This window comes from Balaenoptera musculus, chromosome 21 (genome assembly GCF_009873245.2).
Source record: "Balaenoptera musculus isolate JJ_BM4_2016_0621 chromosome 21, mBalMus1.pri.v3, whole genome shotgun sequence".
NCBI classification, from domain to species: domain Eukaryota; kingdom Metazoa; phylum Chordata; class Mammalia; order Artiodactyla; family Balaenopteridae; genus Balaenoptera; species Balaenoptera musculus.
The window spans coordinates 31,551,910-31,568,714 of record NC_045805.1 but is presented as its reverse complement, the minus strand read 5'-3'; the positions used below and the strand labels follow the sequence as shown (position 1 = coordinate 31,568,714).

General features: G+C 35.3%; 1 protein-coding gene across 1 annotated transcript in view; it reads right to left on the bottom strand.

Moving 5' to 3' along the window:
• The window catches only part of LOC118887816 (A disintegrin and metallopeptidase domain 3-like), a 100,346-nt gene that overhangs the window by 30,581 nt on the left and 52,960 nt on the right, over positions 1-16,805 (bottom strand). The window contains exons 11-12 of the mRNA XM_036838635.1: positions 9,494-9,633; positions 4,248-4,434 (exon numbers count right to left, since the gene is read on the bottom strand). Coding sequence (XP_036694530.1) covers positions 4,248-4,434; positions 9,494-9,633 — 327 coding nt within the window. The remainder of the gene's footprint in view (positions 1-4,247; positions 4,435-9,493; positions 9,634-16,805) is intronic.

The window sequence follows — 16,805 nt, the reverse complement described above, 5'->3', positions numbered from 1 at the left end:
CAATCCACTTATAATCCAAGACTGGGTTCCAAAACAAGACCTAGTGTTTCCAGCACTTGGGACCAAGGAAGACAGGCAAATGTGTCTTTTCTACCAGTTACAGTCAAGTGAGAAATGGAAATCCAGGGCACACAGCCCAGGGCAATGGACATGGCCAGTCCTCACAAATACAGCACATTGGCCCCTAATCTCCTCTTGAGGGTATTGTTTGACACATATAAATGTTTGTGGCTGTTCCAGGACAATGAAATCTCAGTACGATATAGTCCCTATGTCAAAGGGTGTTGAAAGTTTGATGAATCAGATGAAGGTGCAATAGACACCTTTCCAGATATGACACAGCAATTCCTCTGCACAGCAGACATGAATCATACTAATCAAGTACTCCTAAATGGATGATGTTTACACATCCAGTCAGACAATGGTGCCACCTTGAAAGCCAAGGATACTCAGTACTGTGCAATTAGCTGGGGCAGGCCATGGACGTTCTATGATCCACATCATGCACAAGCAGCTACAAGTAACTTTATAGCCAGTTAAATGTTCTGCAAATGTGCATGTCTGAGCTTATTAAACAATGAACTAACACGGCCATTAGTTTGTTTTACGCCTTTTATATATTTTTGCTCTTTTGTTAGTCTTTATCATTGGATAAATTTGTTCTCAGTTCTCAGATGTGATGTATGTTGGTGATAAACTAAGAACTGCCTATACTCCTAAAGCATTTCAAGGTTGTAAAATGTTGCAAACGAGAAAAAAAAAGTACTGTCTGGCTAGAGGAAGTCACAGGTAATTAGAGCCTTACATTATAGTACTGAAGTTTAAACAGAAGTGGAAACCATTGTTCCCAGAGTGATTAACAAATCAACAATAATTAAAATAATTTTTGCCACTACTGGCCTTTAGCATATAGCACTGGATACTGCTAGTACTTTTCACTATCAGTAAAAACTTCCATTCTGGGAAGCTGATGAAGTTCATTTCAACTTCATTAGGCAAGACTTAGAGCACAGCTTTACTCTCCTCCCCACAATAATATGTCATCTCAGGATTATACCAAATCTGAAATATTATTATACCAATGTGAAATATTATTGAATGTATAGATATTCTGTCAAAATCATAACACTTTTATAACAGTCTGCAACTGAGAAAATTTGCATCCCATGCTATTTAAGCATATATGACTAAAGACAGACTCTACAATCCAAATAATGCATCTATACTGACTTACAAAACAAGCAGTTACATTTCAATGGGGGTAGGTGGAGCTCAGCCACAAGAATCATTGAAAGCAGTCCAGGATAAAAGGGAAAAAAACCCCGGCCACTGGGCACTGTATCTGATTAGGACCCCCTGCAACCGCAGGCATCTCTGATCACTTACACAGCTGATTTCATCCAATGGCCCTCAATTTCCTGATATTCACTGGCTCCTGGAATTTGGAACTAATGAACTTTATCCCATGGTTCTGTGAAGAACTTTTCCCGGGAAAGTTCCACTATAAACAGATTGGCCTCTGACACTGGTAAAGTCCACAAACAGGAAGCTGTACACCCATAAGAAACAGAAATAGCCCACCTGCTCCTTTACCTAAACTACTAGGTCACTGAGGGTCCTCTCTATAAGACTTGTCTCATGCTGAAAAAACTTAGTTTACTGAAGAATCAGCATACATCCTAGCCTTCCAGCATATTGGTGATAAATTCCTGATAATTCATACAAGTAAATGCGGGTGAAATGACAGACAAATGTGTAAGAGACATGAAAAGACCATTCAACCATAGGAAAACCCAAAGTAAGTAAGATATCCTCAATTCAAAGTTATATATACATGTATACCTCATGACACAGCACATTCACTTATTGGTACACATACACCCTAGTGAAACGCAGGCACATGTGCAGCAGGAAACATGTGCAAGAAAATTCATAAATAAATGAGTCTTAACAGTCATAAACTGAAATAAACTTAAGTTTTCATTTCACAAATAATGCATAAATAAACTGAAATTTTCATAAACTCAATACTAAAAGCAATGAAAACAACTGGAATATAGCTACATTCAAAAGTTGATGGATGTTCCAAGTACAATACTGGGTGAAAGACCAAGTTACAAAATGACATAAATCATATGATTGCCAATTATATAATAGTAGAACACAGTTAATCAAACTATATTGTATAAAGATGGGAAAATAGGAGGTAAAACTAAAACTATGATGACAAGAAAGTACTGAAATGATACCTTTAAATTCTAAATGATGATTGGAAAAAGGAGGCATATTGAGAGTGGACACACAAAGAAATTCTTTGGCAGAGGTAAGGATTGTTTTGACCTTAGTGCAAAGTATTCAGGTGCTTGTTAAGTATCTATGTATTACACTCTTCATCCATATTTCCTGTATATATTTCATATATATTATATATCACAGTGAAATAATGGAATGGTATAAATATTTACTGCTAAACAAAAGTGGGCAGAGTTTACTATAGAGAGAACTGTACTAAAATATATTTTAAAGAAAATTATAGTTAAATGGGAGATTATTTCTGAAGGAAACTTTGACATACAAAAACACTGATAAAAAGGAATGGAAGGTAAAATAAAGCAACTATTTTCTGAATAAATTCTTCATAGTACTTTCTAATGTAAAGAAATGAAATATTTTACAAGAGTGTTTTACAAGAAGGTTAATTGGGTTGTAAACACTGCGATCTGGGAAGAAGGTGGCCCAGATAGGGTTAAACCTTAAACATCTATGGTAAAAATACAAAGATAATCACTAAAGGAAAATAAACAGTACATATAGACTAAATCACTAAAAGAAATACTGGAAGAAAGGAAAACAAAATAAACAGATTCAACAAAAATTCAATTAAGAACAAATGTGGCAAATTGAATATAGAAAATATAAAAATTTTGAGACAACTAAAACTATAAAAATATGCAATCTAGAGGAGCATAAGACAATTAAATGTAATGAGGTATCCTGGAAAAGATCCTGGGACAGAAAAAGGCCATTAGGTAAAAACAAAGGAAATCTGAATAAACTATGGACTTTAGTTAATTTAAAAATATGTAAAAATATTAGTCACAATAATATTTGAGATAATCTTATAAATCAAAGACAGATTGAATAATAAATTACAACCTAAGGTAAATACTGAACTTAATAGTAAAGAAAACCTAAATGAGAATAGAGAAATATCAGGGAAATACCAATTTAAGGAAGCTAGTGTGTGCAAAGATATAGACATAAAATATGTATACAGATATACAGATATATACCAGACCAAATAGACATTAAAACAGAAATCAACATTAGAAATAAAGAGATTCAGTATTTGAAGGTAAAGTATTAAATTTCTAGGAAGGTACAACAATTGTAAATAAATTTACACCATATAAAAGAGATACAAAATATATAAAATATGAATTGAGTAAATGATAATGAGAATTAGGCAAATCCAACTATATAGTTGGAGATATCAATATTATTTCTCAAGTGCTGAAGAGTTCAGACAAACAAAATTAGTAAAAATATACAGAAGATTTGAGTCATTCACTTAAAAATTATAATGCAATCAGACTATACAGATTTTAGCTCCTAACAATTAGAGTTTACATCTCAGCAAGCAAATATGAAACATAAAAATACATCACCACACATGAGTATATGAAGGCAACAACAAAATGCAATGATTAGCTATCTTACCAAGCACAAATGAAAAACAAAAAGACAAATAGCAAAAAGCTAAATATAACAACAAACCAAAGATTGTGATTAATCCAATTCTGTGAAACCAAGCTAAAATAAATGAGGCTCTATACATGCAAGAACTGAAATTAGGAGATGAATTGGAGGTGAACAACAGCATACATTTAATAACTCAGTGATCCAATTCAGTCACTTTGGAGGAATGTAGGGATGATTTAGGTGGTAATTATACTACTGTTGGAACTGATGTTTATGATACAGAAAGGTGGGTAATGTTTACACAACAAGGAAAATCTACTTCTTTAACCACACTGCACTTACCCGAAACTTAAATTCTTCAAATGTTTCAAATTCAGGATAAGCCAGTTATCACATGCCTTATATCTCCCCATCTTAGCTATTTGATAAAATGGTGCAACATTAAAAAAAAAAGTCCTCCCACTTATATCACAACTATATTTATAAGACTACATGATGAACACAGAAACAAATCTTTAGATAAGCTATTAATGTTTCTCACCAACCTCTGGTCCACCACAATCACATTGCTCTGGCGGTTCCAAAACTCCATTGCCACAAACTGAAACTCTTCCTTGTGGAACCACTTCTGAAACTGTTCGATTCTGAAGACATTCAAATTCAGGCTGTGAAGCTGTATGTTTGAATTCATCCATGCTGCAACTGCTAAAAAACTTTACACCACGGGAACGTCTAAAATTAAATTATATTCCTCAGTTAAAAGGAATAAAATCAGTATCAAAGTAATACTCCTTCAATAACGTACTATGAATTCTGTACTACTTCACTTAGAGAATAGCCAAAACGGGAGAGTGCTTTATTTTTAATACAATTAGTAATTCAAGAATAAGTTCGTTTCTATTATAATTCAATATAACAGACATCTAATAAGTAGAGGATGTTAAGGTTACATGATTTAGAATATATTAAACAAAACAGTGCTTGGCACACAAGAAGCTCTGTTTAAGTATGTCTTACTATTTATTATTTTCATTATTATTGACAACACCATCATAATTATAATAATTATTATAAGAAGCACTAACTATTATTAAGAAAATGAAACATACTAGGAATAATATGGAAAAATGAAGGAATAAACAATGGTGGACTGTGTTAATTAAAAGTCAGAATTATTTGTAATTTGGTAACAAAATTAATTAATTAAAATATCTCAACACTGAGTATATAGAATGTATAAACCCGAGATTCTTTTTATTTTGATATTTCTATCTTTCTAAGTGCACTGTTTAATGGGCTTTTGTTTAAATTTGTAACAATCTCTATGAGATTAGAGAAATGATACAAAAGTACGAAAACCAAATTTTGTTTCCTGAAACGGTTGAGTAAGTTGCCAACGGGAGATCCTGATTACTCTAAATATTTTAATGTATAACTCTTACATAGAAATGAATGCTCTGAAATCACACCTTCAATATCAGGAAATAATGATACGGTGCTAAAATCTAATCCTCACATCACATTCAAATTTCCCCTTCATCACAGTATTGGCACTTTAGAGCAAAAGGATCCAGTTCAAAATCAACCATTGCATTTAGTTCTCACGTCTCCTTAGCTTAGTTGATTACATTTTTCATTGAATTTCATGACATTGAAAAGTTTTATAATTACAGGCTGATTATTTGGTAAAAAATGTCGCTCAGTTTGGGTTTATGAAATGTTTCCCCATAGTTAGACTGAGGTTATGCCTCTTGCCAACCTCATCACAGCAGCGTTGCTGACTCTGTCGGCTCCATTGCAGCCTAACAGACAGCACATGATTTCAACTTGTTATATTTTTGGTAAAAGTCACTTTGATCAGTTGATTAAGGTGTGTCTGCCAGTCTTCACTCTAACATTTCTTTCCTTCCTTATCACTTGATAATTATTTGGAGAGAAGTTTTATGTAAAATCTCATTTCTAATCACATTTTCAATTCATTCCTGTATTTACATGAATATGGAATCATATCTTCCTATTACACTCAGTGGGTTATAATCCATTACGAACATTACAAATGACTTTCAAATTGTCCCAGATTTGCCTATGGGGAGCCCCTTTCAAATTGCTTTGTGTCCCAGTGACAAATCTCCATAATTCTTTGGACACCTCCTTATACTCGGACACAAATGTTCCAGGCTTGTTTGCTTTTGTCTGTCTTAGCCCTGGAATCAGGTATATGATGTCTCCAACTTTGTTCTTCTTTCTCAAGATTGCTATGGCTATTCAGGGTCTTTTGCTATCAAGAACTGCCTGTTTGTTATAGCTCCATGAAACCCAGGAACACAAGCTCCCCTGCCACTAGGGCTACATGATCAACAGGTGTCTCCAAGGCAGCAGCCACAAAAAATAGTGCACCAGGCACCTGTAGAAGCTCCTCTATGGAAGATACTGGCAATCTAGGGTACAGCAGATAGAGAGCTCAGTGATAGCACTCGCCCTCTGCGGTCTCTGGAAAGGATCACAGTCAGTTGTTGGATTTGTGTTTAACTAGAAACCTGACTCTCATGCAGCAGTTATGAAGGTAAGCTAAAAGACTTCTTTCACAGAAAGACTGCAATTCTGGTTCTAGGGTCTGTTTGCTGTGCCATGCAGGTGGCAACCAGCTGAAACACCTTCTCCGTGGGTTACCATCCTGTGGTACCCACAAGCGTAAGTCCTGCTGGCCACCCGAGCCAGGTGGTCTACACGTGTTCCCTGGCAGCAGCAACAACATTCAGGGTGCCAGACAAGGTTGTAAGGTCCTTTCTGAGAGACGCCGAGGAGCTGGAGCAAGGAAGGGGAAGGGTGAACAGTTATGCCCACTGGCCTCTGCTTGAGAGAATCACCATTGGCCCCAAGATGTGAGCCAAACAGGAAGCATGCTCCTCAGGCAAAAGCTCCTGGACAAGTAAATGGGCCACTTTCACAGAAAATCTGGGCTGTGTTTCAGTCTGGTACAGTGCCCTGGGGTGATAGCTGGCCATGAACTACAGCTCCAATCGTTACTGTTACAGCCCCAGGGGACCCAGGAACGCAAGTCCCTCTGGGCACCAGAGCCAGGCCATCAAGGGTCATCTCCTGGGCAGCAGCCAAAGAAACTAAAGCAGTAGAAGCCTGTATCTCCCCTCCTGGAGACACTGGTTCTCTGGAACATGGCAGATGGAGGCCTTGAAGATGGTTCCCATCCTCCAAGGCCTCTGAAAAAGATTACAGTACGCCTTTAGACATGGGTTTCATTAGAAGCCTGCCCCTCAGGCCACAGCTATGAAGATAAGCTAATAGGCCTCTTTCACAGAGAGACTGGGTTCTTAGGACTGTGGCCTCTTGCTGCATCCTGGGGGTCGTAGCAGTTTAAGAAATCTTGTTCCATTGTTTACAGTTTTGTGGGACTTGTGAGCTTAAACCCAGCTGGCTGCCAGAGCCCAGTGATCTAGAGGTGGCAACCGCAAAAACTGGGGTGCCAGAGGACGGTACAAGCTCCTTTCCAGGAGAATCCAGCAAGCTGTAGCGAAGTAGAGGGAGAGCACAAAGATGGCATCCACCAGCCGCCATCCCCAGAGAGTACCTTAGCAGGCTTCTAGATGTGTGTTCAATTAGATGCCTGACCTTCCAGCCAACACGTTAATATGAGGAAATAAGCCTCATTGCCATAAAGACTGGGTGCCTCTCAATAGACCACAGAGGTGGCAAGTGAGTTCAAGGGTTTTAAGATCTCTTTCTCGGTTCACTATAGCCTTATTTGGCTCATATGTGCAAGTCCAATCGTCTTTCACAGCTAGATGTTTGGAGGTTCGTCTCTCAGTTGCAGGTCTTACCAGTTAGGGTATCAAATAAGCGTTCAAATCCTTCACCCCTCAGAGAGACTCTCTAGGGTTGAGTTCCCTCCCGATTGTGGGTCACCTTGCTGGGGTAGGAATTATGGTGAGATTGGTTCTTAGCCTTTCCTACCCTCTTCGATGTGGGTTTCTTCTCGTTTGCCCTCTGTGTAGGCGTCTTAAGCAAGCTTTTTTTTTTTTTTCTGAGGAAATTGTTTCATGTGTAGCCATAGAGTTGGCTTGTCTGAGGGAGGACAGAAGTTCAGGTTCTTCCTAACTCCTATAAGCCCTGTAGGTTATAGGAACCAGAACCCCTATAAATAATTCTTGACATCTCTCTTCCTCTCAGTCTTATGAAACTGCTATAGATTATTATGAGAATCATTATTTACCAAATACTGTTGCCAAAGTGCTCCAGGTCTCTGCTCAAAACCTGCCAACGTGCACATTTAGCAGGAGTTAACATAAATCTTTAAGGTAAAGGGTCCAGAGATAAGAAAGGAAGCTACAAACAAACAAACAAACAGATGGAACCAGCTGGGACCAAGATGGTGAGGAATCTGATCTCCAACAGACCCTGAGTCTCATTATACACTGATTTTACTATATTAGTTTATTAAATGACACACCTACCAGTGCCCATAAATGGACATTAAGGAACAAAAAGGATTAATAAAAGGGGGCACCCCACTCCCTCAAAATAGCCCTGCCTCTGTCCTGGTAGACTAATGCATATGCCTCCCCATAATTAGCCTCTCTCTTCCTACCTTTGTCCTTACTCTCTAAAAGTAAATCCCTCTCACCACATGGGTGAGAAGTTGATCTGTGAACTTAGTTCCTGCTTCTCCATTCCTTGCCCACTGAGGAAAGCTTGTGCTGTGTCGATGGATCTCAGCTTCGGTTTCATTACTCCGCTGCTTGAATAAAACAAAAAAAGAACTCTCCCTTGCCCAGGCAGAGAGCCTAGGGTCCATAGGACTTAATTCAGTAACAATATTACTATATTGTTGTTCTTTCTAATATATTTAACAATTATGTTACAAAATATATTATATTATCCATACTGCATAAATCAATTAAAATGTGTTTTTTTACATTTATCATAAAATCCCAATTTCCACATCATGATTGCTTACTCAGGCTCTTTCCTATATTTCCTATTACCTCCTGGACTTCCTCTGACTCATGGTTCCTTAGCCTCTTTGTATTTTACTTTCTTTTTTTTTTTTTTTAAATGTCTATGCCTGTAACATTCTTCCTTATAGTTTCAGCCATTTCTTTTGTTTGTTTGTTTTATCTGTCCCCCCAAGCCCCTTTTTCCAGTTTTCTGAGCTCTTAAAATTTTTTGCTATCCAAGTATCACTTCACTTGCTTTCCCTGAAAAGTTTTCAGCAAATTCTTCACATGACCAGATTTATTTCTTCTCCTTCAGGTCCTAACATAAGTTTTGCCTCATAGAAAACTTCCTAGACCACTTTATCAGAAAGTTTCTCCTCCCCATGTATTCCTTATTTATTTCCCTCCTGGCACTTATCATAAGCTGTTTAAATCTTGTTTATTCTTATTTCAACTTTTTAAGTTTCTGCCCTGATGGACTAATATAAGGTATATAGCTTTTTTCTATCTCGCTAATCATTTATAAGACAAACACAATACTTGTGACACAGTACATGCTTTAAAATTTTTTTGATAGAATGAATGAATTTCACCTCAAGATTCTAGTACTCCACACAAAGTCATCATCAATGACTCGATACTATAGCACTGAATATAGAACTATGAAGCACATTTTCTACAATATCCAATACTCATTCCCTTTAATAAGCTTCAAAATAACTTGTATGTATTTAATAAAAATATTCTTATTCAAGTTATATTGAGAGAAATTATTCATCAAGAAATGCAAGAAACATCTCCCAAAAGAAGACAAAGATTTGATAAAAATAACATCTTACATTGCTTCAGGATTCATTAAGCATGTAGTTCCTGGACAGTAACAATTGTAGATGTCATTATTATATGTTAATCCCAGGTTAATTCCAAGCAACTGTGCCAAAACAACTGAAAATGCCTCTAAGGTTATCATCTTTGGATACTAAATAGAAATGAAAAACAGAATGGTTGCTTAAGTTATTTTTTCAACCCTTGGTCTTTTCATGTAATTGTGGCCATATTACCTAAATTCAAATACTAATTTAATAAACTAGTATACCAAAGATCTTAAGATTTTCTTAAGAACATTTTAAAAAGTTAAATTTTGTTATTCTTTTTGAGTAATAGTATTTTCAATGCAAATGGCATTGACAAATAACAAAATAAGATTAATCATATCATATGTTTTCATGACACATTATTGATTTAATTCTAATAAACTTAAAAAAATATTTTGAGAAGATTAATCATTGTTTCAGTAACTATATCACTTTTAATGTTAACACTTTGAAAAATACACAGATTCTTAAGGGTTTAACTGACAATCAGTTTTGATGTCAAAAATAGTTTTAGGAGAGAAAATCAAACATTGTTTTTCTAAAGGCAGAATACTTGTATTAAAAAACTAAAACTTCAGAAGTAGTGATATAAGCAACACACAAAGCCCTGGTTGGTAATCAATGATGTTTTTAACTATCTCCATAGTTTTGCCTTTTCCAGAATGTCATAGAGTTGGAATAACACAGTGTGTGGACTTTTAAAATTGGCTTCTTTCACTAACCACTTTGCTTTTAAAATTCCTCCACGTCTTTTAATTGCATGATGGCTAATTTTTAAAATACTGAATAATATTCCCTTTTATGGATTAACTCCAGTTTCTTTATCCATTCACCGATTAACAGACATCTTGTGTGATTTCAATTTTTGGCAATTATAAATAAAGTCGCTATACATAATCATGTCTGAGGATCCTGTGGATGTAAGTTTCCAACTAATTTTTGTAAATGGTATAGAGGACAACTGCTGGATCATATGGTAAGGCAATGTTGAAGTTTATAATAAATTGCCAAATTGTCTATCACAGTGGCTGTACAGTTTTGTATTCCCATCAACATGAATGAGACTACCTGTTGCTCCAATTCCTCACAATATTTGGTATCATTAGTTTTGCATGCGAGTACAAAGCTGAATAAGAATGGTAGGTTACATTCTTGCCTTGTTCCGAATCTTAGTAGGAAGCATTTCATTTCTAAACATTAAGTTTGATGTAAGCTGTATTGTTTTTGTAGACAGTCTTTCTGAAGTTGAGGAAGTTGCTTCTATTGCCACTTTGGTTAGTTTAATCATAAACTGTGTTGGAATTGTCAAATGTGTTTTCTGCATCTATTGATATAATCAAATATTTTCCATTTTAGCTTATGGATAGGGTCAATTAAATTAATTGATTTTTACATGATAATCCAGCCCTAGATATCTGAAAAAATTCCAGATATAAATATCAATAGGGAGATATAAAATATTATAAAAAGAAATTCTGTGGTAAAGTAAAATCAATATACAAACATTTACTGGAGGTCTTCAAAAGTAGAATTGATCAGGCAGAAAAAAAATCAGAAATGAAGACAGGTCATTTGAAATCACTTTTTCACGGGAGCAAAAATCAAAAACAAAAACAAAATGTAGAAAAAGAGACGAGCTTATGGACTCTAATAAATAGAGCAATACATGTATTATGGGTGTCTCAGAAAAAGAAGAGAGAAAAGAAAGGGACAGAGGGCGTATTTGAGGAAATCACTGTCACAAACTTTAGAAATCTGAGGACATGCAGATTCAAGAAGCTCAATGAACCCTAACTAGGAAAATCCAAAGAGACCTACAGAGAAAAGTATTGTAATAAAACCACTATAAGTCAAAGACAAAGGGATAAATCTTGAAATCAACAAGAGAAGATGAATTGTCAGTTATCAGGGAGGTCTCAAGGTTATTATCGGATTTCTTAGCTGAAACATTACAGCCCAGAGGTATTGGGAAAAATACATTCAAAGTGCTGAAAGAAAGAATTTGTCAACCAAGAATACTGTATCCAGTAAAACTGTCCTTCAAAAAATAATAAAGACACTAAGACTTTTCCAGGAAAGCTGTGGGGGTTTATTACCAATTGACCTGATCTACAAGAAATGAGAAAGGGTGGTCTTCAAGGTTAAAAGGAAGGACACTCGATAGCAACATACAGTCGTAAGAAAATTATAAAATCCTCTAATGAAGGTCAATACATGGATAAATATACTAACCTATATCATCATAATTTTGGTGGATATATTCACTTTTAACTCCTGTATAGAATTTAAACGGCAGAACCCCCTCCAAACTAATATCTATGCAATAACATAAAGAGAAGGATAGAACTGTAAAGGAATAGAGTATATGTATGTAACTGAAGTGAAGTTGTTATCAGGTTTTCAGTTTAAAATTATAAAATTGAGATATTCTTAGTAATTGCATAATTAACCATAACCAAAATATCTACAATATACACAAAAGGAAAAGACAAGGGAACCAATGCATTTCACAATTTAAAAAAAATCAATGTAACACAAAGTAAGGCAGAAAGAGAAGATGAAAGGGACAAAAAGTTACAGGATATAAAGAAAAAAATTAACAAAATGGCAAAAGTAAGTTCTTCCTATTAGTAATTAATTTAAATGTAAATGAATTAAACTCCTCAATTAAAAGACATGTATAGGCTAAATAGATTAAAAAACAGGATTCAACTATGTCACTTTAGATCTGAAGACTCACACAGGTTGAAAGGTTATGGATGAAAAAGCAAATAGTAACCAAAAGAGGGCTGGACATGGCTATACTAATATCAAACAAAATATACTTTAAATTCAAGACTGTTAAAAGAGACCAGGAAGAACATTTCATAATGATAAAAGGGTCACTTCACCAAGAAGATACATCATTTAACATTTATGCACCAAACATTACAGCACTAAATATACGAAGCACCTCTTGACCAAACTGAAAGGCTAAATGGACAGCAACATAATAGACTTTAATACTTCACTTTGAATAGTGGACAGAACAATCTGACAAAAGATATTATGTAAATAAAGGACTTGACAACAGGATAGATTGACTGGTCTTAACTGACATGTGGAACATCCCATCCAACAACACCAGAACTCATGTTCTTCTCAAGTGCACACAGAAATGTCTCTAAGGTAGACCACTTGTTAGGCTACAGAACAAGTCTGTCAACTTTAAAATATTGAATTTATACAAAGTATATTTTTCTGATGCTGATGGAATGAAACTACAAATTAGTAAGAAAAGGAGAACTTGAAAATCTGCAAATTTGTGGGACTCCAACAACACACTATTAAACACCAATGATTCCAAAGAAGAAATCACAAAGCAAAGTTACAAAATATGCTGAGAAAAAAGAAAATGAAAATACAATATATCCAAACTTATGGGATCCAGTAAAAGCTCTGTTAAGAGGGAAGTTTATGGCAGTAAACAAATACATTAAAAAAAAAGAAATATCTCAAATGAAAAAACATGAGTTTACACATCAGAGAACTAGAAAAATAGGAACAAACTGAACTCAGAAAGATAGAAACTCAGACAGAAAGAAAGAAATAATAAAGTTCAAAGCAGGGATAAATAGAATTAGAGAAAAGAAAAAAGATTAATGTAACAAAAAGTTGATTCTTTGAAAATATCAGCATAATTGGCAAACTCTTAGCTAGATTAACTGAGAAAATAAGAGACAAGGCTCACATGACTAAAATAAAAAACAAAAAAGCATACACTACAAGTCAATACCCTTTTTATGATTAAAAATCCTCAACAAACTAGGAATGTAAGAAAACAACCTCGGGACTTCCCTGGTGGCACAGTGGTTAAGAATCCACTTGCCAATGCAGGGGACATGGGTTCGAGCCCTGGTCCGGGAAGATCCCACATGCCGCAGAGCAAATAAGTCCATTTGCCACAACTACTGAGCCTGCACTCTGGAGCCCATGAGCCACAACTACTGAGCCTGTGTGCCACAACTGCTGAAGCCCATGCCCCTAGAGCCAGTACTCTGCAATAAGAGAAGCCACTGCAATGAGAAACCCGCAAACCATAATGAAGAGTAACCCCTGCTCGCTGCAACTAGAGAAGCCTGCGTGCAGCAACGAAGACCCAACACAGCCAAAAATTAATTAATTAATTAATTAATTAAAAAAAAGAAAACAACCTCCACATAACACAGAGCATGGAGAAAAGAACACAACTAACATTACACTCAATGGTGAAATCCTGAATGTTTTTCTTCTAATATTATGGGGAAGGTAGGGTACTCACTCTTGCCACATCTGTTTAATATAGTACAGGAAGATCAAACCAGAGCAATTAAGCAATAAAATAAATGAAAGGCTTCTATCTTGGAAGGAAAAAAATAAAATTATTTCCATTTGCAGATGATATGGTCCCATATGTAGAAATCCACAAATATTCCACATAAAAGAAACTGTGAGAACTAATAAATGAATTCAGCAAAGTTGCAGGATACAAAATCAACACAATTGACTGTTTCCATACGTTAATAATGAACAATCTGAAAAAATATAACAAAACGATTTCAGTTACAATAACAGTAAAAAGAGCAAAACACTTAGGATTGAACCTATCTAATGAGATGAAATACTTGTGCATAGACCCTGCAAAACATGGCTGAAAATAAGTACAGAAGACACAAATAAGTGGAAAGACATTCCACGATCATGGATTGAAAGGCTTAACATTGTTAAGATGTCATTACCACCCAAAGCAATCTGTAGATTCAATGAAATCCCTACCACAATCCCAATAGCATTTGGGGGGCAAGAATAGAAACAAATAATCTCAAAATTCATATGGACTCTCAAGGGACACGAATATACATAAATTTTTTGAAAAAGAAGAACAAAGTTGGAAGACTCAGATTTCCTGATTTTAAAATATATTACAAAGCTCTAGTAATCATAAGAGTGTGGTATTGGCATAAAGATATATACATTGAATACAATAGAGAGCCTATAAATAAAACGTCATGTATATGGTCAAATGACCTATGACAAGGGTGCCAAGACCACAAAATGGGAAAAAGGACAGTTTCCTCAACAAGAATACTCAATGGAGAAAAGACTGTCTCTTCAAGAAATGGTGATGGGAAAATTAAGTATCCACATACAAAAGAAAGAGTAGGACCCTTATATTACACCATATACAAAAATTAACTCAAAATGGTATAAAGATCTAAATGTAAGACGGCAAACTGTGAAACTCCTGGGGGAAAACATGGGGAAAAACTTCACAATATTGGGTTTGACGAAGATTTCATGGATATGATGCAAAAATCACTGACCAGGGGCAGAAATAGACAAACAGGACTAAGCCAAACTTAAACCTTTGTTCTTCAAAAGGCACAATCAACGGAATGTAAAAGCAATCTACAGAAGGGAAGAAAATCTTTGCCAATCATTCACCTGATAAGGAGTTAATATTCAAAGTATAAGAACTCCTGTATTATCAAAGATTAGCAAACTGAATTCAACAATGCATTAAAAAAATCATACACCATGGTCAAGTAGGATTTATCCCAGGGGTGAAAGGATGGTTCAGTATCCACACATCAATCCATGTGATATACCACTTTAAAAATTTCAAAAAGAAAAATGATACAATCCTCTCAACAGAGGCAGAAAAAGCCTTTGACAAAATTCAACATCCATTTATGATAAAAACTCACCACAAAGTGGGTATAGAGGGACCATACCTCAACATAATAAAGGCCATATATGACATGCCCACAGCTCAGTTGTGAAAAGCTGGAAGTATTTCCTTTATGATCAGGAACAGGATAAGGATGCCCACTCTCACTACGTTTACTCAACATAGTATTGAAAGTCCTTGCCACAGCAATCAGACAAGAAAAAGAAATTTAAAAATCCAAATTTGAAGGGAAGAAGTAAAATGGTCACACTGTTTGCAGGTGACATGATACTATATAGAGAGAATCCTGAAGACAGACCCCCAAAATTACTAGAGCTCACCAATGAATATGTTTAAGTTGCCAGATAAAAATTAATTTACAGAACTATGTTGCATTTCTGTAAACTAACAACAAACTACCTGAAAGAGAAATTAAGAAAAAAACCCATTTACAATCACATCACAAAGATTAAAATATCTACAAATAAATTTAGCTAAGGAGAAAAAAGACCTATCCTTGGAAAACCATGACACTGATGAAAGAAATTGAATACAGCTCAAATAGATGAAATGATATATTGTATTTAAAGATTTGAAGAATGAATATTGTTAAAATAACCATATAGCACAAGACAGTACAGATTCACTGCAATTCCTATCAAAATACCAATGGCATTTTTTACAGAACCAGAGTAAACAATTCCAAAATGATTATGGAAACACAAGAGCCTGAATAGCCAAAACAATCTTGAGAAAGAAGAAAGTTGGAGGTACCACACTGCCTGATTTTAAACTTTACTACAAAGCTAAAGTAATCAAAACAGTATGGTACTGAGACAAAAACAGACCCATAGTTCACTGGCATAGAATAGAATAGAGAGCCCAGAAATGAACCCACAATTACATGGGCAATTAATCTCTGGTAAAGGAGGCAAGAATATATAATAGGGAAAAGATAGCCTCTTCAAGAAATAATGTTGGGAAAACTGGACAGCTACATGCAAACGAATCAAACTGGACTACTCTCTCACATCCTGCACAAAAATAAATTCAAAACGGTTTAAAGACTTGAATGTAAGACCTGAAAACATAAAACTTCTGGAAGAACACACAGGCAATAAGCTCTTTGACATCTTAGTAACTTTTTGTATTTGTCTCCTTTGACAAGAAAAACAAAAGGGAAAAATAAACAAATTGGACTACATCACCCTTAAAAAGCTTCTGCAGAGTAAAGAAAACTGTTAACCAAACTAACAGGACACCTACTGAATGGGAGAAGATAATTGCAAATGATATATCTGATAAGGGGTTAATATTAAAATTACACAAAGAACACACACAACTCAACACTGAAAAACCAACAACCCAATTATAATATGAGCAGAGGATCCGAATAGACATTTTTCTAAAGAAGACATACATATGGCCAACAGGCACATGAAAACATTCCTAAACATCACTAATCATCAGGGAAATGCAAATCAAAAACAGAATGAGATATCATCTCACACGTGAGAGAACTGCCATTATGAAATAACAACAACCCACAACTATTGTTGAGGATGTGGAGAAAAGGGAACTCTTGTG